Consider the following 26,988-nt stretch of genomic DNA (forward strand, 5'->3'; position numbering starts at 1 on the left):
GAACTGAGTTGCCCTCAGAGATCTGGGAGATGTCAGCTGGGTTAAGGCAGATGACAAAATTTGCCTGAGAACATGACTCTCTGTAGAAGGTAGGACAGAAGGCAGGAGTGGGTTAGAAGGGCAGAGCACGGCAGTGGGATTACTTCCTACTATGCGGGAGGTGTGCTCGTTTGAAAGGAGGAAGATACTGCACTGGGAAATGTACAGGGAATGTACAGGGAATGTACAGGGAATGTACAGGGAATGTACAGGGAATGTACAGGAAAACCCTAACGAGAAACTTCAGTTTGCAGACTGGGGTCTTGAGATACACAGCCAGGAAAATGAAGAAGGAAAGTGACCGGAAGGAAAGAAAACAGCCCCTGTCTGAGTTAGACCATTCTTGATCCTGGAGGCCGGTTGACTCCCAAATGTCACGGCCTACAAATCACCTGTCTTTCCCTGTTGAGGGTTGCTGTCTCTCTCTAGAGATGTAGTTATTTCTTATATATAACTTAACACCACCACCTCTTTTATTTGATCTTTCTTTTAAATAATTTAAACCCCTCTAGCTGCATATTCTATTTGTGGATTTAGTCCCACCAAGTTTCTTTCCAACCTCCTGTAGCACAGGAGAAGTACCAGAGGACAAGAAAAAACCTGATGTGGAACCACTCTATAACAGTGTTCGTGTGTGTGTGTGTGTGTGTGTGTGTGTGTGTGTGTGTGTGTGTGTGTGTGTGTGTCTGAAGATGCTTCTTGGATGAGAAAGTCCTCAAGGAAATAACAAAGTCCAGTTGCCTTTTTGTACTTTTTCATGACCTGTGTGACAGAGAATCTCCATAGGGGCATTTTGCACTTGCTCTGATAATTTTTTTGCTGTTCCAGAAACTGCGTGGACTAAATTTTCTACCCATGAAGGAAAAATTTCCTTATTTATGTAAGGAGTAAGAATCTAAATTTTCTTTGGATTTTGCTTTTGCTACTTTCAGTTCTTTGATTGGTAATAGTGGGATAAATTTCTCCTGAGGTGTGGAATGAATGAAAAGAATTATGCCTGAGAGAGTCAAGGACAGAAATTTCCTTGGTTTTATTTATTTATTTATTTATTTATTGATCAAATTTATATACCGCCCTATCTCCCGAAGGACTCAGGGCGGTGTTTTCTGAAGGTTGGGAAGGCATCTGACCAGCTTTGTGGGCTGGCTTGGTCAGCTGTAGCAGCTGCCTTCCGGGCTACTCCAGGCTTCCATCGCTGGCCCTGCCTGGGGTGAATGCAGTCTGCAATTGTGATGTCACATATGACCTAGAGTACATTGGAGGGAGTTGGAGAACTGAGTTGCCCTCAGAGATCTGGGAGATGTCAGCTGGGTTAAGGCAGATGACAAAATTTGCCTGAGAACATGACTCTCTGTAGAAGGTAGGACAGAAGGCAGGAGTGGGTTGGAAGGGCAGAGCACGGCAGTGGGATTACTTCCTACTATGCGGGAGGTGTGCTCGTTTGAAAGGAGGGAAGATACTGTACTGGGAAATGTACAGGGAATGTACAGGGAAAACCCTAACGAGAAACTTCAGTTTGCAGACTGGGGTCTTGAGATACACAGCCAGGAAAATGAAGAAGGAAAGTGGACCGGAAGGAAAGAAAACAGCTCCCTGTCTGAGTTAGACCATTCTTGATCCTGGAGGCCGGTTGACTCCCAAATGTCACGGCCTACAAATCACCTGTCTTTCCCTGTTGAGGGTTGCTGTCGATCAGCAGCTCAAGAGGCATTTGAACTCATGCAGAACAGCCTCACATTTAAGTGGTTGAGGTAATGCTTCTTATTCTGAGGCTTGAATAATCTGCCAATTTTTCAGGCAATCGGAATTTGGGATGTGAAAGATAATTGATTAATTATTTCTACCAAGCTGGTCTATACTCTTGCTAAAATAAAATCGTTTTTCTGACAGAGCATTCCACATATCTCACCTTCACTCTGATTTTTGTCTCAGGGCTCTTGCAATGTAATCTGAGGGACGGTACTATGATCTGTCATGGCTGGATCGCACGGTGATTGCTTTTGGGCTTGCTGGTGATTCCCCACAGTCCCCACCAGAAGGAGCTTGGGCCTATTAGATCAGCCCATCCCAGCTGATTAAGGGTATATGATGGGTTTTGGGACAGCACAGGATTTTTCCTGAACATGTGATGGGCAGCAAATAAAATAATTAGCTGCCACCTGAGATCCTGTTTGGTGTAGTAACAGAATAACAATATAACGGAACAACAGAGTCAGAATGGACCTTGGAGATCTTCTACTCTGACCCTCTGTAGGTTGTTATAGGAGACCCTATGTCATTTCAGACAAGTGGTTGCGCAATCTCTTCTTAAAAATCTCCAATGGAGCACCCACAACTTCTAGACACAAGATGTTCATTGATTCGTTGTTTTCACTATCAGGAATTACTCTTTATTTCCAGGTTGTTTCTCTCCTTCATTACTTTCTATCTGTTGCTTCTTGTCCTGCCTTCAGGTGCTTTGAAGAATTGGTTGATCCCCTCTCCTTTGTGGCAGCCCCTGGAAGACGGCTATCGTGTCCCCTCTAGTCCTTTCCATTAAACTAGATGTACCCAGTTACTGCAATTCTTCTTTATATGTTTTGGTGTCCAGTCACCTAATCATCTTGGTTACTCTTCTCTGCGCTCTTTCTAGAGCTGGGTTGGGGTAGGGACTAAAAAGCAGGAGTGTTGTGAGCTCTATTCCTGCCTTAGGAACAAAGCCAGCTGGGTAACTTGGGCTGATCCCTCTCAGCCCTCGGAAGGGGAAGGCAAGGGCAAACCTCTTCCGCAAAACCTCACCAAGGAAACTGCAGGAGTCAACATCGACTCAAAGGCATTTCATTATATATAAATATAATCTAGAATATATACATATATGTATATATACATATAAATATAATATATATTGCCTTTGAGTCCATCTTGATGCCTGGTGACTGCCTAGATAAGTCCCTATGGTTTTCTTGGAAGCGTTTTTTAAAGTTGGTTGTTTTCTGGCTGTGAGTAAGTCCCACCTTAGCCATGCAAGCCCTCTCTCTTTCAGGCCAACCCACTTCACAGGGTTTTTGTGGGGAAAATAGGAGGAGGAAAGTGTGATGGATATGTTCACTGGCTTATTTTAAAAATAAAAAAGGTGAAATAGAAATTAAATAAATAAAATAAATACAAAAATTGAGCGGGATTAGACTGGAAGGCCTCTAATTCCTTCCAACTTTATGGTCCTATGATATATTTCTACTTCATAATTAACAGATTTAACATATTTAACAGATTAACAGAATTGGAAGGGACCTTATAGGTCATCTAGTCCAACCCCCCCACTCAAGCAGGAGACTCTATACTATTTCTGACAAATGGCAGTCTGATCTTTCCTTCAAAGTCTCAAGTGATGAGAGCTTCTAAAACTTCTGAAGGCAAGCTGTTCCGTTGGTTGATTGTTCTCACTGTCAGAAAGTTCATCCTCGTTTCTAGATTGAATCTCTCCTTGGTCAGTTTCCATCCATTATTTCTTGTCTGGCCTTCCGGTGCTTTGGAAAACAACTTGACCCCCTCCTCTCTGTGGCAGCCCCTCAAATATTGGAATGCTGTTATCATCTCCCCTGGTCCTTCTCCCCTGGTCCTTCTCTTCACCCCATCAAACATCTACATCTGCCTATCCCAAGTCCTTGGGAAGGACTTGATAGGCAGGTGTTATTGCCAAATCCAGTCTGAACATCCAGATGACCATGCAATCAGCAACAATGATGATAATCATAACAACAACAACAATAATAATAACAATAATAATAATTTCTCAACTTTGTTCTAGGATCTGCTCAGTTTTCAAGAGAGTGGGCCATCAAAAGAACAGAGTCCGCACTCACCCTTTGAGGGAGGAGACCTGCAATTCAAGCAAAGACTGTCCCTGGCAGAAAGAAAAGGCAGACACCCCGGAGGAAGAGCTGAATGAAAATGGTGATGAACTTTGCCTTAGACCTAATACATTAAATCCATACTTAGAGCAGCATGTAAACTTATTGATTGTTGCTACAGATACGGTAGATGGTCAGATTCTTGCTGGAACCCCAACAATAACATCTTATTTCCTACTATTTACAGTATTAGTCTCCTGTCTCTGGCTCTAGCCCGGAGAACAGATCCACAAGTGTTATTCTTAAATCTCAGGTAGGTTTGGTGGGACTCGTAAATCTCTACTTCTGGTGCTGGAAAATTGTGTCATTCTGGGAACTGCCAGAAAGATTGGATAATGCTGAAGAAAACCCAGGCAAGATTTAGTAAAATGTCTCAGAGGCTGGAAAAAACTTTCCAAGAGAGGTGACAACAAAAGTCACCCTCAGCTTCTGGCATTCAATATGGCAATAAATGAGAATGTTCAGGGTTGAAGCTCACATACCTACAGAAGAGATTCACCAGGCTGGAGGAAGAGTAGCATTAGAAAGTGAATTAGAGAAGAGTACCAAATTATGTCTGGTGTGGAGAAATATTTTCTTCATTTCTGTGGAATGCATTGAACTTAAGATGTAAAAACTGCTCTCCTTTTGAAAAGATATTAGATGAGCCATGCAGCATCAGATTATCAAAGACTGTTGGTGACCCCCCTTTTTTTCTGTTTACCAGAATCGCAGGTCTGCTTTTGCAACTTGAGGAATCTCCGAGAAGAAAATGGCCCTTCCCAAGTGCAAGAGTCCACCAACAATTTATGCATCTTGGCAGAGACTAAACTGGCTGGAGTCTTGCGGGCCATTTGCAAATATCGCCATAGCATCCATAAGGTAGACACTCTTCAAAGTGCTCAGAACACCTCAAATTAGGTGTAACTCTGCTGAACCTGCGGCCTCCTTTTGGAACAACGTAATCTCCTGGGCCATCTTCAAAGGCCGCCCTAGCAGGATGTGTACTCTGAATATGAGTAAGGAGAACTAAAAAGTCAGTTTTGTCAGGGCATCTCAGTTCAAAAACTGAGGCACCAGAGCTGGCCACAAATTCCCCAGCCATGATCTCTGCTGAAAGCTGGAGTCCAGCATCAGTAGAGGAGACCCAGACCCATGGGAATGCCATGACTGGGATTCTTGAGAGAGGAGTAGGAGTTCCAGAAGATTGGGGGTGGCAGCTGTATCTCTCCTTTTCCAATACCGTTTCCAAGCCCCATCATCTAGGGGAAAACAAAAGGTGTTTCTTAGAAGCTGAATGGTGGCATTTTTTATTCATGTCAGAAGCATCACAAATAAAATAAGACATATTATGTGACATAGCATCTAAAATAGAAAATGCAAGATTATTTGGCATATTCATCTGGAAATAAACCATGTTTCTCAACCCAAAAGTGCTTTTTTTTCCAAAAGGCATCTAGACTGTTTTTTTTTTCCTTTGAAAATATTTCACTTCTCATCCAAGAAGCTTCTTCAGAACTGTTTACAAACGTTTTCAAAGGAAAAAAAACCCAAGAAAGTCCACTTGCCTTTTAGAAAAAGCACCTTTGGGACAACCATGACCTGGATGATCTGGAAGTTGTGTTTCTCATGATCTCATAATTTCAGACTTCAAACACTATATTGGTTTTTCTTTTGTATTTCTGCAGATCTCTCCAAAACACCGGCTGCGTATCAATCAAATCCTGCAGGCTGTGATCAGATCTGCCAGTCACATAGACCACAAATTAGCCAAAGTGATCATCAAACTGGCTGCTGAAGATATGCTAAGAACCACAGTAAGGACCAATGTGACCAAAGAACACCCTTTCCTCCCCACTTCCCATTGGGTAGACCTTCCAGCCTTTGAGCTAACCCTAACCTTAACCCTAACCCTAACCCTTTGAGCTGCTCGCAAGCAGAGGAACATCTAACCTTAACTTAACTTAACTTAACAGTAACAGAGTTGGAAGTGATCTTGGAGGTCATCTAGTCCAACCCCCTGCTCACGCAGGAGACCTAACCCAACCACTACAGGAATGCCTAAGTATGTGGGTCCCGAAGAATTCATGGAATGTGCATAGTTGTGTAGGTCACAGTTGGTCCTGTGAAAACAGGAGCTCCATCTTGATCAAGATGGAGAAGATTAAGGGGAGCTTGATTCCCCTTGCCACCTGCGGATAAGACAAGAAGCTTTCCCATGACAGATCCAAACTTGACCTTGAGGAATTTCCTGACTGTGGAGCTATTAAGCAATGAAAAAGTCTCCCTTCCGAAGTTGTGGGTGCTCCATCACTGGAGATTTTCAAGAAGAGACTGAACAGCCATTTGTCCAGAACGGTATGAGTGTTCTGGGCAAGGGCTTGGATTAGAAGACCTTCAAGTCAAACCATTGATTCTATCGCTTATCAAAATATTTGTCACTCAGAAGAGGGCAGAATCAAAAGGAATTAGCTAAAAGTATGTAGAGGATATTTCAGGCTAGATGCAAAAGGAATTTCCAGACTATACAAACTGCCAGCCAATGAAAGAGGCAGCTATATCTCATAGTGGCTCCTTCTTTACTGGGGATCTTTGAACAAGGTCTGGATGGTTATCTGTCAAAGATCTAGTACAGGGATGTCAAACTCGATTTCATTGAGGGTCGCATCAGGGTTGTGTTTGACCTCAGGGGGTCGGGGTGGGTGTGGCCAGGGTGGGCATGGCCAGTTCAACGTCACTCATGTCGGGGGCGCTTGTGTTGGCCCGAGAGCTCTGCCAGCAGAGATCTTCTGCAACCCTCTGCCAGTGAAAATGGAGCTCAGGAGAGCTGCATGAGGTCCTTGCGAGCTCCGTTTTTGGTGCAACAGCCTCCTGCAAACCTCTAATAGCGAAAACGGAGCTTGGAAAGGCCATTTGTGGCCCTTCCGAGCTCTGTTTTTGCTGGCAGAGGCACTGCAGGCCAGTCCTTTGCTATTTCCAGGGCAGCCCCACGGGCCAGGTCTAAGCACCCTACAGGCCAGAACAGACCCACGGGCCTTGAGTTTGACACCCCTGATCTAGTAGATTGTGTTCCAGTTAGGGAGTTGGACTAAAGACTTTTAATGATTCTTCCAATTCTTTAATTTTAGTCTGGCTGATCATGTGACTGCATCAGTTGTGCTTATGGATGACCTACGGATAGACTGGTGTGTGTGTGTGTGTGTGTGTGTGTGTGTGTGTGTGTGTGTGTAACATTCCATGCCCTCCTGGATCTCTTAGCAGCTTTTAATACCAGCAACCATGGTGATCTTCTGGATTGCTTAGGTGCCACACTTCTCCTTTTTAACATTGACATGAAACCAGCAGGTGAGGTAATTTGCCAGCTCGAGGGGCAGTACCACCAGTGTGCTGACAATACCCAGTTATACATCTTCATCCCTGGGTGGACAGGGGTGCTGTTATGATGCTGACTGGATGTCTGGGGCCGGCAAAGTTTTGGATGGGGAGGAACTCACCTTCCTTCAATCCTGGCAAGACGGAATGGTTTGGGTTGTTTGGTTCCTGGACTCCTGCTCAAAGGGCAGGTGGAGGCATGGCTGGGGGGTGGATTTGCCTTATGGGCCAATTGCTCCCTTTCCTGGGCCAGGACAGCTTGCTCTCAGTCACTCTCACTTTGGCTGCTTTCCATTTGGATTACAGCAATACACTGTACCTGGAGCTGCCCTTGAAGACCACACAAAAGTTACAACAATTAGTCTAAAATACTGCAGCTCATGCATACTTCCATTTGCCCATGTCCAGCATTGTTCTGTGAGCTTCACTGGCTCCCAATTTTATTTGAATACAATTCTGTTTTTATACTGTCTTCATTTGTATTATCTTGTTTTCACCTTTGATGGTTTCAAGTTATATTGTAAGCTTGACAACTTTTCATTATTGGACAGTCTCCTGACCTTCCTTTGGAGGAAAGTCAGAAAACCTTCGATACAAAGCTTCTACCAAAGCTTCTTTCTTTAAAAAAAAAAGGATGGTGGTGCAGTGGTTAGAATGCAATATTGCAGGCTAATTCTGCTGAGTGCCAGCAGTTTGAATCTTATTAGACTCAAGGTTGACTCAGCCTTCCATCCCTCCGAGTTCAGTCAAATGAAGACCCAGATTGTTGGGGACAACAGGCTGACTCTGTAAACCGCTTAGAGAGGGCTGTAAGGCACCATAAAGCGGTATATAAGTCTGATTGCTATTTGAAAAATAAAGCAATAAGAAAGCTGTTGTGTATATTTTCCATGTGAAGCCACTGCTGGGGGTGGGGGAGAGAGAGAGAGAGAGAGAGAAGAGAAGGCCCTCATTTCTGGCCCCCTTTCCTGCTGTAGGATCTTCAGGACTTGTATCAGGACGCAGCAGGTGACATCCTGGTGGCCCTCTGGAGCCATTTCCCAGCCGAGGTCCTCACCAAGCTCCTGGAGGGTTTCCAAGGAAGGCTGATTCCATATCGCAGCATCCTCTGTGTGTTGGGGAAACTGGCAAACAAAGGTATCATCTCTCTTTTCTCCCACAGGCTTTTCAACTTTGTTTCTCAATCGTTGAAAGAAAGTTGGCCTTGATCCAAAGAGTGGTCCTATCTTTTGGAGTAAAGGGGTGCCCCAAGAAAAATTGAGACAGCCTGAATTGAGAACCTCTCTGGGAACAACTCTGGGCCCCAAAAGCAGAGGGAGGGAAGGTTTCACATAATATACCGAGACCCTAACTCTAATGCAGTCTAACAGAGATTCTTATCTGTTTTGTTTATTTAGAAAATGTATGTGGCCGCCTATCTTACCAAATAACTCTGGGTAGCTAACAACCAATATTGTACATCTCCCCCAAACAAACCCCACTATTACAAATCCCTCATAAACAAAGAAAAACAAAAGTACAATGAGAAAAAAATAATGACAATGCAATAATTTGAAGCACCACACAACCAACTCAGTGCACAAAAGCACACATATCTGGGTCCGCTAATATTCTGACCCTAATGCCTGATGGGAAAGGCACCCTTCCAGAAGTTAAGAAGTGTTGTAGGGTGCAGATCTTTGGGGTGAGGGAGAAAGGCTGTTTGGTAGGGCTGGCACCACAACAGAGAAGGCACACCCCCTGGACTCCCAAAGTATGTGGTGGAAGAGACAGAAAGAGACAAGGGGTCCTGCAGGGTAACATGGCCCTGTGTTCTACAAGGGCTTAATTGCAATAGCACTTAAACTTATATACTGCTTCACAGCCCTCTCTAAGAGGTTTACAGAATCAACCTATTGCCCCAACAATCTGGACCCTCATTTTAGGGACCTCGGAAGGATGGAAGGCTGAGTCAACCTTGAGAAGCGAACTGCCAAATTGCGGCAGTCAACAGAATTAGCTGCAGTATTGCATTCTCACCACTGCCACACCGCGGCTTTTAAGGGTGATAGGTGGCACCTTAAAATGCACCTGAAAGCATATGGGGCCAGCATGCTGAGCCAGTGCTGTTCATGCAATAACAATGCAATCTAGGCAAGCTTTGGTGCTACAATATTACACATGCTGCTGCATTCTGCACTAGCTGAAGTTTCCAAACACTTTTTGTGTGCAGCCCTAAGTACAACACATTGCAATGATCCAATGGGGAAGTGACGGAGGCATGAATTTTTATTTTTTATTTTTTATTTTTTATTTTTTATTTACATTTATATCCCGCCCTTCTCCGAAGACTCAGGGCGGCTTACAGTGTGTAAGGCAATAGTCTCATTCTATTTGTATATTTTTACAAAGTCAACTTATTGCCCCCCCAACAATCTGGGTCCTCATTTTACCTACCCTATAAAGGATGGAAGGCTGAGTCAACCTTGGGCCGGACTTGAACCTGCAGTAATTGCAGGCTGCTGTGTTTTAATAACAGGCTTCTACAGCCTGAGCTACCACGGCCCCTTCTGATGACCATCAGCGCATCCTAGTCCAGGCATGATGGATTTGTGCAAAGACCTCCAGAGTGCTCATCCATGCTGGGGGAGGAGGGGAGCTTCCCCATAAAGAGTTAAGGAGGGGGCCCCTAATCGGAATCCCGATTAGAAAAGGGTCCAGAAAAGCCAGTTCTCCAATTTCAGACAAGCAGACCTACCCAGACCATCCTTCTCGGGACTGCCCTGGCAATGGGGGCACAGAGTCAAGGAGCTCAAGCCACCGGATAGCAGGCAGGCTGGTATTTTAGCAGTGATTTTAGCAGGAGCTGCTGATACAGTTCTACAGAGGAATTATTGAGTCTGTTATCTGCACCTCTATAACTGTCTGGTTTGGTTCTGGACATAAATGGTTTCAACTCCTACCCTCAAAACGACGCTATAGAGCACTGCACACCAGAACAACTAGACAAAAGAACAGTTTTTTCTTCGAATGCCATTACTCTGCTAAACAAATCATTCCCTCAACACTGTTAAACTATTTTACTAAGTCTGCACTACTATTAATCTTCGTTCCCACCACCCATCTCCTTCCACTTATGAATGTATGACTGTAACTTTGTTGCTTGTATCCTTACAATTTATATTGATATTGTTTCCTGATTGCTTATTTGTACCCTATGACTATCGTTAAGTGTTGTACCTTATGATTCTTGATGAACATATCTTTTCTTTTATGTACACTGAGAGCATATGCACCAAGACAAATTCCTTGTGTGTCCAATCATACTTGGCCAATTTAAAAAAATGAAAAAAATTCAAAGTTCCATCTGATCCCTAGAGTCCAACTTCCCAGACATGGTCCCACGTACAGGTAGGCCCACAGCAGCAGCCCTGAAGGCCACTGCGAGTTCCCAGATAACCCCACCTCATCCTGCTCCAAAATTGTGACAGCTGTAACAGTGAAAAACCAGGAGCAGAACTCTCCCTCATGCCCAGCTGGATTTCAGCAACGTGTACCAGGTCAGCCCTCTCATGCTAGATTAAGACATGGATGAGATAAGAATTATTAGAGACTACCCTTGCATTTTTTTTTTCAACACAACCTTTTTAATGCCATGCTAGACAGAAATCAGATATTATTAATGAAACCTAGCACTTGGGTGCTTCTCCCTAACATTCAGCGTCTTTAACATGGGGGATAAGAGCCTCCTCCCACTCCATGTTTAAGCCCCACCCACATTGCCCCCAGCCACCCCATTCTCATCTAGGTATCCAAGGGAAAAGAAGAACAAACCTTTTGCTCTCACCAGACCAAGTGGCTAGATCTGTCCCCCCATTTGTCACCTGAAAGGGGCAATTAACTCCTGTTGCACCTGCTCTCCTCTTCCCCATACTACCTTGGCCTATGGCTGTCAGCCCAGTTCTTATATCTCACCTTCCCAGGCAGGGACCAGAGTGGGATTGGCCCAGTTCATAACAGACAAGGCCCAGCCCCTCTGTGTCCAGAGTCCAGAAAGGGAGGCTGCCAAAATGGCCGCTGCCCCACAGGACCAGAAAGCTCCCCCACAAGACCAGAAATGCTCAAAGCTTCTGCACAGAGTCTTGTCTTCATGGTGCCGCCTCCTCAGGGCCCGGCCGATGCTCCAGGAGCCTCCGGTCCTCCTCAGTGATTCCTTGTCTCTTGCGTGCAGCTTTCACAGAGAGTGACACCTTGAAGATTGACGTATGGGAACGAAAGCTGGTGGAGGTAAGGTGAGAGCTCTTCTACCTTGACACCTGGTTTGTTTAGAAGGTCTAGGCATTTCAACTGCAAGGCTGAATTTTTAAAAGGCAGTCTTCAGGTACATCTGCACGGAGGTGGGAGGAGCAGGAAAAAGAATACCTAGAAACAGGACGCAGTAAACATTCTGCTGGAGAGTTTTTCCACCAAAGTAATGGAAGTGACATTGGAAACTTATATTTGATGATAAGCAGATATAACAGAATAACAGAGTTGGAAGGGATCTTAGAGGTCTTTTAGTCCAACCCCCTGCTCAAGCAGATGGTCAGTATTGTGTTTTTCCCTAAATTCTCAGGCTGACCACAAAGATAGTAAGAAAAAGAGGAAAAACCCAGCAAATGGATCCTTAGAATAACCTGGTTCCCACAAAGTCAGCTGCCTCTCAGCACTTCCCTCCCTTCCTCTGGAGTAAAAAGTCCTAGTCCGTCCTTGTTTCAGTGGCTATTGCTGCTGGTCTTAGTTTGCCCACTCAGACCGTATCTGTAGCTTTTTCTTTTTTCTCTGCTCACATAGCTCCCTGGGACAGCCATGCCCTGAGGGTGTCACTTAGCCCAATGCCCAGGAAGGCCACTCTGGGATTCCCAGTTTTGGCAGATTCTGAACTTTAGGATAGTATCTTGCCAAAATGGCCCCAGACTCCACCAGGATGGATACCAAGGCCCTCTATCTGTCTTATCCCTCACCAGGAGAACCTCTGTCACAAAGTATTTTAAGGGTATCTCTTAATCAATCCACTACCCCTGTATGTCTCTCCAGTAATATCTTTCCTGATCTTGAAGGAAGTTGTGCCCATAAGAATTAAAAATTATACCACATTTCTTTCGCTAAGGCTTGCTATCTATTAATTAATCAAATTTAAACAGCTGCCCATCTCACCAAAAGCAACCTGGGTAGCATACAAGAAGATATAGAAGATAACAGTCAATATAAAAATTCAGATTGAATATAAATATTATAAAAATAGGTATACAAACCCAAGGCAAAGAGAGCATGCAAATGGCCACCTCTAAGCCAATCTCCCATTGCCTGGGGCAGTGGGGGGAGGGATGGGGGGCTGAGAACAGAGCCAGACTTCTGGAGCATCAAAGGGGGATGGGGCCAATCTAATTTCAAGGGGAAGGATGTTCCCTAAGGGGAGGTGGGTGCCAGGGCTGAGAAAGCATGTGCCACATTTTGATACTCTCTTTTCGTTGAGTCTTTGCCCACTTCTTCATAAAATGAGTTCTCTCCTCTCTCCTTCTTTTAAAGTTCCTCTTCTCCACTTGCACAAGTATTCATCCCAGTGACCGGTTATGGTTAGATGCTTGCTTCCTGCTTTAGCTTCTTGTTGTCACCTAACATCCTGTTAGGTATTTATAAAACCTATAAAAGGCACAAGGAGGGAAGGCAGGAAAGTAGCTCTGGGGGTGGGGGGGCAGAGGAGGTTAGATTGTAACAAAATTGTATTGTTCCATCCCACTCTGTAACTTTAGCAGGTCAAGCAACTGCAGTGCCTCAGAGGAGGAAAAGCGCAATGACAAAGGGTGCCGCTCTGTCCTCCATCTTCCCCGGCACCTCTCTGTCTCTCTGGAAATGCTGGTCTCTTTCTCTCTGGCTGCTGAGCTGAATGTCCCTCTCTGCTTCTTCCATGTGCTGCTGACAGTTTGCAGAGCGACTTTTAATTGACGTCACCGACAAAGCTTGCTTTGATGAGCTCAATCAAGAGCTGAGGAAAGTGGACCAGAAATGCAGCACCCAAAGCCCTGAAAGGGTGAGCAGGGAGGCTTCTTTGTTTTCCATCCCAAAACCATAGAACAGAGGTCCGGGGGTGCCCCCTGTGCGAGAGGAAGGCCACGTGGGTTTTTAGTCACCTAGCCAGCCTCTCGCAGCCCCCAAAATGGACCACACAACTTCTTTGCCCAGGGAAGAAGGCTTGCCCGCCTCCGAGGCTGGTGATTCTGTTGCGGAATGCTTCTGTTCAGAAGTTCTTTCTCATGACCTGTTAAAATCGGCTTCTTTGCCATTTAAACCCATTGTTTCTTGCCCAGATTGCTCCACTCGGTATTTGAATTCAAGCTGCCCATTAGTTTTTCTTGCATCTGCACGATCCTGATGGCTCAGGTTCCTCTTATGATCTACCAACGCAGCCAAATCCTTTTCTGGTGCTCTTTCTGGTCCTCTTGTCATCCTGCAGTCATCCTGTAGGCCTGATGACCATGCCCTGAGCCTGAACGCAGAGGACCTGAGCACAGTTAAACACTGGACTGGCCTCTGCCTCCCATTGAAACATCCCATGCCATCCTGTGCCCATCGCCACCCGAATGTACTGACCCACCCTGAGCTCCCCAGAATATGGATCCATCCCAACCCTAGCCTCTTGGCTTTCCTGAGTAGGATTCCCTCCTTCCTTTTGTATCACTCAGCCACCCCCCCTGCCCACCCAGGGTTAGAGGCTAGCCTCTTTAGTGGTTTGGCTCTCTCTCCCTGTGGGAGCCCTCAGCCGATAACCCTTCTCCCATCGGATTTCACCACCATCTTATTTAAATCTCTGCTGTTATGCAGATTCACTATTATGCTGGAAGTCTGTGACCAGAAAAGGATGCATCTTTGCCAGGAGCCAGAATGAGCTCAGCAGGAAGAAATCATACTAAACCAGTCTGATATTCCTGGACAAAGAGCAGTTTATTTGACCGGAGAAAGTTGGCAGAGATTGTGTAGATTGACTTGATAAGGACATCCATGTGGTTCTAGTAGAGGAAATGTCAAAATGTGGGCTAAACTATGCTACCATTGCCTGAATGTAGGTATGGCTGAACTAACATCTCCAATTAGTGTACCATAGTGGTAAGTCACAAACTGAAGGACTGGCTCAAGTGCTATATCATTCAACTGTGATAAAAGGTTCCTAGGGGAGGCTAGAAAATATGATTACCTAATCATACAACACAGCAAAAGCAGGCAGGGTGTAGCAAACACTTTAGCTAGAAGAGTTTTGACAAAAATGCTACAATACAGAGAAAGCTGCAAGAGTTTTTTTCAATGTGGTTCTACATTTCAGTAGGAAAAATCAAAAGCATAAGTTGTGGGGGACTTATCTGTGTGACAGGAGTACATGCAAAAAGGATCTAGGAAAGAGCAATGTGATGGGACTATGAAAGAAAGGGGGAAAGTGAAAGGGCTGCAACAACAATGGTGTGGGGTCAAAGGAAATCATAATAATTCTTTCCTTTGCATGGGTCTGAATGCCCCTCAAGCAGTTTAGATACAGAAGAAAAGGCTTGTGTGGAACAGCTGGACGTATTGAACCTTATTATTTCACAAATAAATGAAGATAACAGCACAAACAGAATTTGGAATAATATGGGGTGCCATATGCCCCCACCCCACACACACAGAGTGAATTTTTTCCAGTTGTTTTGGAGAGCTACAGCTATTTCTTCTTTATGCAGATCTTCCTGTATCAGTACTGTGGAGCCATCCTGCGTGCCTCAGATGACCCTCAGTTAATCCAGGTCCAACTCTTTACCCTCTTGGCCATGTGCCAGCGAGGAGCCCTGGAGGCAAAGGTGAGAGGGCAACTACTTGGTGTGTAGGCAAATTACGGCCCTCAATCTCCTTCTGCCTCTAAGATGGAGGCGTTCCTCAAGGCAGCGTCCTTGGACCAACACTCTTTATTCTATACATTAATGATCTTTGTGACCATATCTCAAGTAATTGTGTTCTCTTTGCTGACGATGTCAAACTATTTAACACCACAGACAACACTTCTATCATTCAAAACGACCTTGACCATCTAACCGCTTGGTCTAAAAATTGGCAGCTCCAAATTTCAACCAGCAAATGCTCAGTCTTACATATAGGAAAAAAGAACCCTAAAACTAAGTACATTCTAGATGGACATTACCTTACAGATGACCCCCATCCTGTTAAAGACCTTGGAGTTTTCATGTCAAATGATCTAAGTGCCAAAGCCCACTGCAACTACATAGCAAAAAAAGCTCTAAGAGTTGTAAACCTAATTTTGCGTAGCTTCTTTTCCAAAAACACCACACTACTAACCAGAGCATATAAAACATTTGCTAGACCAATTCTAGAATACAGCTCACCTGTTTGGAACCCTCACCACATCTCTGACATCAATACAATTGAACGTGTCCAGAAATATTTTACAAGAAGAGTTCTCCATTCCTCTGAAAACAACAAAATACCTTATCCCACCAGACTTGAAATCCTAGGCTTAGAAAACTTGGAACTCCGTCGCCTTCGACAAGACCTAAGTTTAACTCACAGAATCATCTATTGTAATGTCCTTCCTGTCAAAGACTACTTCAGCTTTAATTGCAATAATACAAGAGCAACCAATAGATTTAAACTTAATGTAAACCGCTTTAATCTAGATTGCAGAAAATATGACTTCTGCAACAGAATCATCAGTGCTTGGAATACTTTACCTGACTCTGTGGTCTCTTCCCATAATCCTAAAAGCTTTAACCAAAAACTTTCTACTATTGACCTCACCCCATTCCTAAGAGGACCATAAGGGGCGTGCATAAGCGCACAAACGTGCCTACCGTTCCTGTCCTATTGTTTTTCTTTTCTTCTTCCTATATATGTTTGTATGTGTATATACTATATAATCTTTTTGTATGATGTTGTGACAAAATAAATAAATAAATGGAGAGAAGGAAAACATTTCAGGAGATTATCGCAGAAGAGCCTCTGAAGGATCTATCTAACCTCAATATATCTATCTAGGTAGACATCCTTAAAATTAACAGTACATCAAAGGTTAAAATATTTTGCTTCCTTTTGTATTAGTATGTCAAATTTGACCATTCTTCTCCTTTAGTTGTAATCCTTAGTTCTTTCTAGTTCTCTCTATTGTTCAATTTGTAAAATCTTATTTTTTTTTAAAGAATTCAAAACAATAGCATTTTCCCATAGGAAGGCTTCTTTGTAATTAATTCCAAAGTATTATTTAAAATTTATCTGGACCTTTTAGCCCATTTGTAACTTTCTAAAATCAGTCACCATATTGTTGTTTATTCCAGAAAATAAAGACCTTAGACTTATATTTAAACTTATTTCACTGAGGATTTATTTATTTATTTATTTATTTTTTCACAATAATATATGTAGGTATCATACAAAAAGATTATATAGTATATAAACACATATATGAGTAAATATAAGGAGGTATAAGCAAATATATATATAGGAAGAAGAAAAGAAAAACAATAGGACAGGAACTTATCTGGTGCTGTAAAATCTGTTAACCCAAAAGTTCCTAAGAGCTGAAAAGCAGTTATTAATGCCAATCACTGTTTGAGTAAGATGTCTCCCAGAGCTGTGAACCTATTTTTATTTTATTTTATTTATTTATTTATTTTTGTCGCACAGTATATATAAGCATAAGCATGAAACAACTATACAACACATAAGCATATATATGAGTATGAGTATGTAATAACTATATTAATTGGATATAACGAAGGAAAACAATAGGACAGGAACGGTAGGCACGTTTGTGCTCTTATGCACGCCCCTTACAGACCTTTTAGGAATGGGGTGAGGTCAATGGTAGATAGTTTTTGGTTGAAGCTTTTGGGATTTTGGGAAGAGACCTCAGAGTCAGGTAGTGTATTCCAAGCATTAACAACTCTGTTACTGAAGTCGTATTTTCTGCAATCAAGATTGGAGCGGTTAACATTAAGCTTAAATCTATTGTGTGCTCGTGTATTGTTGCAATTGAAGCTGAAGTAGTCTTTGACAGGAAGGACATTGTAATAGATGATTCTATGAGTTAAACTCAGGTCATGTCGAAGGCGGCGTAGTTCTAAATTTTCTAAACCCAGGATTTCAAGTCTGGTGGCATAAGGTATTTTGTTTATTTTATTTTATTTATTTATTTATTTATCAATTTTTTTATACCGCCCTTCTCCCGAAGGACTCAGGGCGGTTTACAGCCTGGTAAAAAACAGCAAACAAAATAAATACAGAATAAAATACGACTTAAAAAACTGATTCAATTTGGCCCAAATTAAAATATCACTAAAAGAATAAAACCCACTATAATTAAAACCAAACGATATCTAAAATCCTATGCCAGACCTGCGTGGATAAACAAATATGTCTTCAGCTCGCGGCGGAAGATTCGAAGGTCCGGAAGTTGCGAAGTCCTGGGGGGAAGCTTGTTCCAGAGGGTGGGAGCCCCCACAGAGAAGGCCCTACTTCTGGGGGTCGCCAGCCGACATTGTTTGGCGGACGGCACCCTGAGGAGTCCCTCTCTGTGAGAGCGAACGGGTCGGTGAGAGGCAATCGGTGGCAGTAGGCGGTCCCGTAAGTAACCCGGCCCTAAGCCATGGAGCGCTTTAAAGGTAGTAATCAACACCTTGAAGTGCACCCGGAAGACCATAGGTAACCAGTGCAGCCTGCGCAGGAGTGGTGTCACGTGGGAACCACGAGAGGCTCCCTCTATCACCTGCGCAGCTGCATTCTGAACCAACTGGAGCCTCCGAGTGCTCTTCAAGGGAAGCCCCATGTAGAGAGCATTGTAGTAATCCAAGCGAGAGGATGTTGTATTTGGAGGAGTGGAGTACTCTTCTTGTAAAATATTTCTGGACACGTTCAATTGTATTGATGTCAGAAATGTGGTATGGGTTCCAAACAGTCGAGCTGTATTCAAGAATTGGTCTAGCAAATGTTTTATATGCTCTGGTTAGTAGTGTAGTATTTTTGGAGAAGAAGCTACGCAAGTTTACAACTTTTAAAGCCTTTTTTGCGATGTAGTTACAGTGGGCTTTGGCATTTAGATCATTTGATATGAAAACTCCAAGATCTTTAACAGGGTGGGGGTCATCAGTAAGGTAATGTCCATCAAGCTTGTACTTAGTGTTTAGGTTCTTTTTTCCAATATGTAAGACTGAGCATTTGCTGATTGAGATTTGGAGTTGCCAAACCTGCAGGAGATCACTGTCTTGTGCTCCCTTCATGGAGAATGGCTACTGTGGAGAATGAACACCTGTGGATGATCTCAAGCCCCTTCCTTGTTTGAAGAGGAGTTACGAGCAGACAGTCTACCCATCCCTCTTGATTCCACCAGGATGGCTGGCTGGATCCATTTTCGGTTTGCCATTACTTGCCCAGAAATGCCACCACATTAGAGAAATTGACAAACTGCTACATTTAAAATCAGAAAATGAAAGTCTCTACTTCCATATGAAAACAGGAGATTGGAAAGATTGTCGGATTGTTTAATATACGAATAGAATCTACATAACCATTATTCTCAGTCTCTCTCCCTCTTTCTCTGTCTTGTGTCTCTTGAAACAATATTCATTTCCAAACTCATAGGTATTATCATACCATCCTTCCTTGTTTAACTGATCGTTTTTAGCTTGAATTATTATGATCTGATTTGATGATTTGATTTGATTTATAAGCTACCTAATTATTATTATTTTGTTTTATTATTTATTTACATTTATATCCCGCCCTTCTCCGAAGACTCAGGGAGGTTTACAGTGTGTAAGGCAGTAGTCTCATTCTATTTGTATATTTACAAAGTCAATTTATTGCCCCCTCAACAATCTGGGTCCTCATTTTACCTACCTTATAAAGGATGGAAGGCTGAGTCAACCTTGGGCCTGGTGGGGCTTGAACCTGCAGTAATTGCAGGCTGCTGTGTTTTAATAACAGGCTTCTTACAGCCTGAGCCACCACGGCCCTTCCTAAGCTACCTAATCATAAACTATTCAAGACTATGTAATTTTAAAAATGTCATTAAAAAAAAGAATGAAACCAGTAAAACATATCCCTCCAGGAAATATAAAAATAATTTTTAAATCATATCACTTGTGCATGTTCACAAATTACCCCAGCCCAGGGTCTACTGAAAAAACCAGTTTGTAAATGTTTTTGAAAATGGTAAATAAATATTTGGTTGGATGATGCCCAGCTGCTATGTTTTATTTTTATATTGTGTATTTTATGTGTTGTATTTATTTTACTGTAAGCTTCCTGGAGTCATAAAAGTGAATTAAACAGCTAAGTAAGTAAGTAAGTAAGTAAATAAATAAATAAATAAATAAATAAATAAATAAATGCTTTCCTTAAAAAATATAGAAGGGTTAGGGCCATGCAGATCTTGGGGGAGAGGGGTTTCCAGTCCTATCAAGCAAGATATTTTCTTCAGAATAATTATTTCCTGGGACACTATGCCAAAAACACAAAACAGATTTTTACATGTTTCCTTGGGTAGTTCATTAGCAGTTAGCAGCTTTGGAGGAGTTCCAGTGGACAGTATAACCAGACGACCCAAGACACTGTGGTACCATCTGCTAATGACTGCGAGGGGGGTCACTGGTTCATTGCCCTGTGTTGGCTGGAACAAGCCCCAGGATCCCACCTCGCTGTTACGTTCCAACGGAGTTGATGAACTGGAAGCAGAGCAGAGCAGCGCCTCCCTGCCTGCCCTGTCACTGAGGAGACAGACCTTGCCTGAAACCTTCCCTGCTTGGGAGAACAAAACCCCACGGAGAGAAGCAGAGCTCCTGCTTAGCTCTTCCTAACTGCCACTCCCCCCCCCCCCCCGCTGCTCTTCCTACGTAGGGCATTGCTGCTGCTTGTGGCTTGGCTGCCTCTCGCCACATGGATGAAGTTTTTAAGGCGCTGGACAGTTTCGGCAGGACTCTTTCCACTGCAGAGATCCCCATGTCCAAAAGCAGCCAGGTAATGTTATAGAGCATCAAGTCAATGCTCAGAACATCATTATTCCTCTTTTTTTGACAGTGCTTCTTGGGGGATATAAATGTGGGTATGGAAACCTTGTTTTCTTATGGTAAGCTTGTTCCTGGGGCTTTGTGGCTTCTGTCTTCCCCGCATCTGCTGTGGCCCATCCTCTGTTCCCTTGGGCCGGACCAGTTCTCATGCCCTCACAGCCACTGGGCTGTTGCCCTTGACAAGAAGGGTGGGAACTCATTTCCTGGGGGAGCTGATGGACGGCTGGGCCTTCTTTCCTACAGCTCTGCCAACGGAACACGCTTCTGCTCTGCTACGGTCGAGTGGCTCTGGGGATCAAGGAGGAAGTCCTGCCACGAGTGGAGTTCATTGTTGCCAGGCTGATCGAGTATTTCCTTATCGACCCCTCGGTACATTTTTAGGCTTTGAACCAGGGAACTGCTTTGGTCACCAAACCTTTCTCCTTGCCCGAAAGGCAGTGGGGAAAGGGAGCTCGCCAGGGAAAAAAACAGCCCAGCTCAGCTGGAGCAAGTGAGAGATTCTGGAGCTGAGTGGGGCAGTGATGATGCACCTCATGGCCATTTGGTGGCGAGGACAGTGGTTTATGGACTTTGATTTTGTCTGTTTTCTTGTTCTGAGAAAACTTTCCTGTTTATAATGTCTGGCATTTCATCTGCTTCATTAGAAGCCTCCAGTTCTGGCATGCCCATCGGAGGAAAAATCCACTTGGTATCCCCATTTTCTGGGGGACACAACTGTGAAATAAAGTGGGGAAACAGGCCTAAGAGAGCAGTGCAGACACCAGCACCACCTCCTACTATTAATCCTCCTCCTCCTCTTCCTCTACCACCTCCTCCTCCTCCTCCCTCTTGTCAGCCTGATGAAACACCCATACAGAGCTGTGGGGGGGGGGAACTCCTCCAACACAGTCTCCTCCTCAAACCTACAAGGCTCCTGTGCAGGAAGAGGAAAAGATCAACGCTTTTTTTGCAACGTAGTTTAGCCTTCCTGGGTTCCCCAGCCAGCAGGACCATTTCTGGGAAGTCACTTGCATTTTTGAAGGGTGCCAAGTTGGAAGATCCTGGACTACTGAAGTTCCTTGATAAGGCTTTTTCACAATGACATCTGAGCCATTTTCCGCTCTCGATTTTAGGACCTGAATCTGAAGAAGAGCTTTCTGATTGCTGTACTCATGCTCCTTGAAGCCATCACAGCCACGGGCAAAGCCGGAGCAATAAGGCTGCACCCAAAAGCACGCCTGGTGGAGTGCCTAATAGTAAGTAGGCTGCCTTGACTTCCTGCCAAAAAATCCCAGGACTTTCCGTAGGCAGCTTTATGGTGGTGCAGTGGTTAGGATGCAGTATTGCAGGCTGTCTCTGCCCACAGCCTGGAGTTTGATCCTGATGGGACTCAAGGTTGACTCAGCTTGGAATGGGTTTGCTTCTGGAGGCATACAGTAGAGATTAGACAACCCTTGACCTGCTGGTCATCATTTCACAGCTATTTCTGTACCAAATGCTCAATACTTTCAATTATGACAGAGCTTCTAATGTCCTGGAAAAGCTCTTAAAAATTCAGGGAAGTATTCAGAGATGCATCTATCTGGAAAGTCAATCAGAATAGAGCTGGAAGGGACAGAGATCTTCAGCCTCCTGCTCAAGAAGGAGACCCTATGCCATTTCAAACAAGTGGCTGTCCAGTCTCTTCTTAAAAACCTCCAGTGATGAAGTACCCACAACCTCTGGTGGCAAGCTGTTCCGCTGGTTAATTGTCCTCACTGTTAGGAAGTTTCTCCTTAATCCCAGGTTGCTTCTCTCCTTGATTCATTTCCATCCATTGTTTCTTGTCCTGTCCTCTGATGTTTTGGAAAATAATGAGCCACTCCTCTTTGTAGCAGCCTCTCAAATACTGCAATACTGCTATCAGTTCCCCCCTAGTCCTTCTTTTCTCTAGACTAGCCAAACACAAATCCTGCAACTGTTATTCTTATGTTTTAATCTCCAGGCTTTTAATCATCTTAGTTGCTCTTCTTTGCACTTTTTCCAAAGTCTCGACATCAATTTTGTAATGTGGTGACCAAACTCGATATAGTATTCCAGGTGTGGTCTTACTAAGGCTTTATAAAGTGATACTAATACTTCACTTGACTTTGATTCTATGCCTCTGTTTATACAACCAAGGATTATATTAGCTTTTTTGGCTGCCACCACACACTACTAGCTCATGTTTAAGTGATCGTCCACTAGGACCCCAAGGTCCCTCTCACAGTTATTGTTTTTGAGCCAGGTGTTTTCTGCCCAAGTGTAAAACGTTGCTTTTCTCCACTTCAATTTCATTTTGTTGGATAGAGCCCATTGTTCAAGTCTGTCAAGATCTTTTTGGATCCTAAGCTTGTCTTCTGGGATGTTGGCTATTTCTGTCACCTTAGTGTCGTCTGTAAATTTGATGAGTTCCCTTTCTGTTCCCTCATCAAAGTAATTTATGAAGATATTGAAGAGTACTGGGCCCAAAGTGGAATCTTGTAGTATCCCACTGCTTACTTCCCTCCATGTAGATGTAGTACCATTAAGGACTACTCGTTGAGTGTGGTTTGTCAGCCAGTTACATATCCATCTGGTGGTGAAGCTGTCTATCTCACATTTTTCTAGCTTCCCAACAAGGAAGTTGTGGCCTACTTTATCAAATGCCTTGCATTTAATATACTGTCCACAACATTTTGCTGTTCTACTAATTTAATCACTTTGTCAAAGAATGAAATAAGATAGGTTTGGCATAATTTGTTTATAACAAACCTGTGCTGGCTACTAGTTATAACTTTGTTTCTAGATGTTCACAGATTTATTTTTTTATTATTTTTTCCAGTATCTTCCCAGGTATTGATGTTAGACTGATTGGTCTGTGGTGTCCTGGGTCTGTTTTGCTTTTGTTTTTTCCTTTTTTGAAGATGGGAAATACATCAGCTCTTTTCCAATCCTCTCCTAAGTCCCCGATGCTCCAAGGTTTTTTAAAGATGTGGTACAATGGTTCTGAGATAACATCTGCCAGTTCCTTCAGAACTCTGGGATGTAATCCATCAGGTCCCAGTGATTTATATTCATCAAGGTCAGACAGATGTTCTCTTACCATTTTTTGCTTATTTTAATTTTTATTTCTAGTGTGTCTTTTACAGTTGTTTTTGGTAGGTTGGGCTATAATTTCTTTTTGTGTGAAGACTGATGCAAAGGAGCAGCTCTGCTTTTCCTCTACTGCCTATCTTCTTTCTTTAGTGGATCAACTGTTCCCTTGACTTTTTTCTTGTTATTTATATGTTGAAAGAAAGTTTTTTTGTTATGTTTGACTTTTGTTGCAAGTCTTTTTTTGTTATTACAAGTATCCCATATTGAACTGTATAGCACAGTCAAATATGAGGAGTTGACAACATGAAATGAAATTATGTTGTAAAGTGTTTTATGATAATTTTTATAAAATGTTTTAGAAAATTTACAAAATTTCAATTCCATGGCATTCATGGGTCCCAGGACTTTGGACACATTCTGTAAGCTAGCCCATTTGAGATACTTCAGTTCAGAAATGGTTCCTCTATAATGCATTGTTAGGCCCACTTAAAGCTTACACAGAGAGAAACAAGAGAGTCTTAGTAGTATAGAGATAAAATTTCAGCCTACCTCACCTTACAGAGGTGGTGTTAGCCTGCCTAGGCAGGCAGGTGTACTTTGGAACCTAGCGCCAGGCTGCAGGAATCTGCCAGTATCGTTTAAAATCATATCACTTACCTATTTATGTGCAGAACACGGGAGAGAAGGAGGGCTTTTCAACTTCTTTGGTCATTACACTGCATTGTAATAACATTATTTCTCGTTTGGGTTTAATCCAATTCTTTATTTTCATTTTTTATGGATACCACATTTAGATAGTAACTTTTAAGATTTAATATTGTTCTATGGGGTTCCACAGTACAAAACTGTTGCAAAGATGAAGCTCTGGAGGATACCTTTCTTTCTGGAATGAAGTAACTTCATGAGCAACCTTTGCCAGTGAGGTCGTCTTTCTGCTTAAAAGTTTTTATTTATTTATTTATTTATTTAATTGGATTTTTATACCAAATTGTGTGTCCCTTATGAGCTTCTGGCCATCGGGAGACTGGGGAGGTGCGGGGGGGACACAAGCAGCCGATGTTCAGGGACCAGAAGAGTCTTAGCATCACAGGCAGGGGAATCCTTGACATTTTCAGCCCAGGATTTTTAGCCTGGGGGAAGGGGGAAGTGGGGGTGTACAATCGGAGGCAACCTAGAACCAAAGCAGGGGGTTAGATTCCAGATCAGGAGCCTCCTGTATGTCTTTCTCCTAGGCAAGGAATGCATATTGACGACAGGTGTGTGGCTGGATGGGAGATGGCAAAGAAGGGCACCTTGGCCCTAAGTGCCTACCCTCTGAAACAGGGGTCTCCAACCTTGGCAACTTTATGACTTGTGGACTTCAACTCCCAGCTGGCTGAGGAATTCTGGGAGTTGAAGTCCACAAGTCGTAAAGTTGCCAAGGTTGGAGACCCCTGCTCTGGAATACAAAGCAGTTGTTCTTCAGAGCAGTTCAGTTCCCAGTGAGGCCACATCCCCTGCTTGTCTCTAGGCCCTTGAAGGCCACCCAGGTGAGTAGGCCTCTCCGGCTGACTCTCATTCTCTCATTCTGTCTCTGGCTGGCAGGTGCTGATAGAAAGGGAACCCATCCACGTTCTGGGCAGCACGGTGCGTCAAGATGCAATGTATATCGCTAAAGAACTCAGGTAGTAGAGCAGGGTACTCACTTCCTGGGATGGTGGGGGGCAATTCTGTCCATTATGTACATTTGAGAGCGCCCTGCATAATAACATGATGGCTTCTTTTGAGGAGACTAAATATAGTTTAGCACCTCACCTAGGTCAAAACTGTGGGAGGTTGAGAGGAATGACGTTTTTATGTCCTTTACCCTGAATTGCTCCAGCAAAATTGTAGAAAAAAAAGAAAAATCAATTTACAATTCATGGCAACAATGGACAAGCTGTCTCAAAGGTGCTTTTTCAAGACCACCATAACTGGGATGGGTGAGCATCTCCATAGGCAATAGACAAGCTGGCAATAAGGCAGAGAAAAACAGTGAAATTATAAATTGATCCATTTAATTCATAATCATTGACGTATAAGACTTAAATTAAATAGAGCAAATGCAATGCAAGATTGAGGACCTTCCATAAATGATAAATCATCCATGAATTGAGGAGCAGGAGGTTCTTCTGTCCACTGAGCCTGCTAAGTGAACCCTGGTGCAGTTTGAAGTGTGTGGACCCCATTTTCTGTTGAGATCTAATTTTTGGTGGGAGGGAGAGTCCAAAGCACTTCAGATTATTTTCCAATAATAAACCTGGGAAAATGGGGGCAGTAAGCAGGAACGTGACCAGGGACGTGACCAAAATGAGGCAGAGGAGAATTACTGTGGGGTCCAGGTGAGAGGCAGCTCCATCTTTCTCCTTCTTGTCGTCCTGCCTTTAGCCTCTTGGGAAGGGAGCTCTTCCTGGGGAGTAGCCTTGCTGGGAGGCTTGATGCGTTCTCAGAACATGCTGAAGACAAAAGGGTAGAATCCCATCTGTGAAGTTCATCTATAAAGAATTCCGGGTTTCTAGAACTGAGAGTATGACTCTTATACACACTCAGGATTCAAACACGTTGACTTTCTGTTCATTTTGAAGTTGAAAGCGAGGCTGTAATCCATTGGGCAAAGTCATGTGTTTCCATTTCTTGTGGCAGCTAAATCTCAGGTGTGTTTCCTTTCCATCAGCCACCTGAAGCCTCTTCTTGAGCCAGAGAAGAAATCCAGCCTCCTTCATGCTTCTTTCAAAAGTGTCTTTTGCCTGGCCCCAATGGAGATCTTGGAAAGACAGTCTTGCCTGGATGAGAAGACATCGGATATAAAGGTGAACCTTTTGAGTATCTTATCCAAGCCCTCTTTATTTCCCAGACTGAGTTTTTGTTTCTGGATGATAGTTACCACAGAGGTTATGACTCTGCTTTGGTAATCTGGCCTAACAAGTTGCAAATCTATGCATAAGCGTTCAAATTTATTTTCCAACTTTACATAGAATTATTTCAAAAAGAACAGACGAGCAGGAAAAAGGGGGAAAACATAGTTGGTTATAGAGATGCCTTTAACTAAGTACTGTATGGAAAGACGATGACTTCTGTGGTGTGGGAGATGAGTGCTTTCTGTCTTTTCCCAAGGACTCGTGGACTTGCTGGGTGCTGCTTGGCCCCAGTCTGAACATCTCAGTGCCTGAGTTATTCCCTGCTATTATGGGGAGCAACCTCGCTCACGAAAAACACAGAAAGTCTTGGTCTCTGCTGAATAAATGAATTGACCTGGCAGGGAGAGAAGGGTGAAAGCAAAGGTTTCACGTGTAGGAAAAAGGGGGTTGCAGCTGCCAGTGATTCTGTCCTGAGGATCTCTCCAGGGTGCAGGAGGCTTCCTTGGGTTGTACCCCCGCACACGGTTCATCTTGTTTGCCCGCCCGGGACAACTCCCATGTGGCCTTAGTCTCACTGGCCTGCTTGTGCCTCAGGCCTTCTACCAGCAGACTGTCGGCTGCTTCGAGGAGATGCTGCAGGCTCTGCTCTTGGAGAACCCACAGCCCAGCGAACTCAAGCACATGATGGAGGTAGGCAGA

At 43.6% G+C, this 26,988-nt stretch overlaps 2 protein-coding genes across 2 annotated transcripts in view; one reads left to right on the forward strand and one right to left on the reverse strand.

Moving 5' to 3' along the window:
• The first annotated feature begins 3,737 nt into the window (after positions 1-3,737).
• Positions 3,738-26,988, forward strand: part of LOC131203304 (maestro heat-like repeat family member 5) — a 53,160-nt gene continuing 29,909 nt past the window's right edge. The window contains exons 1-13 of the mRNA XM_058193354.1: positions 3,738-3,972; positions 4,636-4,790; positions 5,597-5,725; positions 8,258-8,417; positions 11,491-11,546; positions 13,222-13,329; positions 15,008-15,124; positions 20,169-20,288; positions 20,582-20,707; positions 21,451-21,573; positions 24,998-25,077; positions 26,106-26,241; positions 26,884-26,979. Of these exons, the coding sequence (XP_058049337.1) occupies positions 3,738-3,972; positions 4,636-4,790; positions 5,597-5,725; positions 8,258-8,417; positions 11,491-11,546; positions 13,222-13,329; positions 15,008-15,124; positions 20,169-20,288; positions 20,582-20,707; positions 21,451-21,573; positions 24,998-25,077; positions 26,106-26,241; positions 26,884-26,979 (1,641 nt within the window). The remainder of the gene's footprint in view (positions 3,973-4,635; positions 4,791-5,596; positions 5,726-8,257; positions 8,418-11,490; positions 11,547-13,221; positions 13,330-15,007; positions 15,125-20,168; positions 20,289-20,581; positions 20,708-21,450; positions 21,574-24,997; positions 25,078-26,105; positions 26,242-26,883; positions 26,980-26,988) is intronic.
• Positions 3,895-26,988, reverse strand: part of LOC131203310 (guanine nucleotide-binding protein subunit beta-5a-like) — an 82,419-nt gene continuing 59,325 nt past the window's right edge. Inside the window, exon 7 of the mRNA XM_058193368.1 lies at positions 3,895-5,170. Coding sequence (XP_058049351.1) covers positions 5,042-5,170 — 129 coding nt within the window. The 3' untranslated portion in view covers positions 3,895-5,041. The remainder of the gene's footprint in view (positions 5,171-26,988) is intronic.

The sequence above is a fragment of the Ahaetulla prasina genome, chromosome 8, assembly GCF_028640845.1.
Source record: "Ahaetulla prasina isolate Xishuangbanna chromosome 8, ASM2864084v1, whole genome shotgun sequence".
Taxonomy (NCBI): Eukaryota; Metazoa; Chordata; class Lepidosauria; order Squamata; family Colubridae; genus Ahaetulla; species Ahaetulla prasina.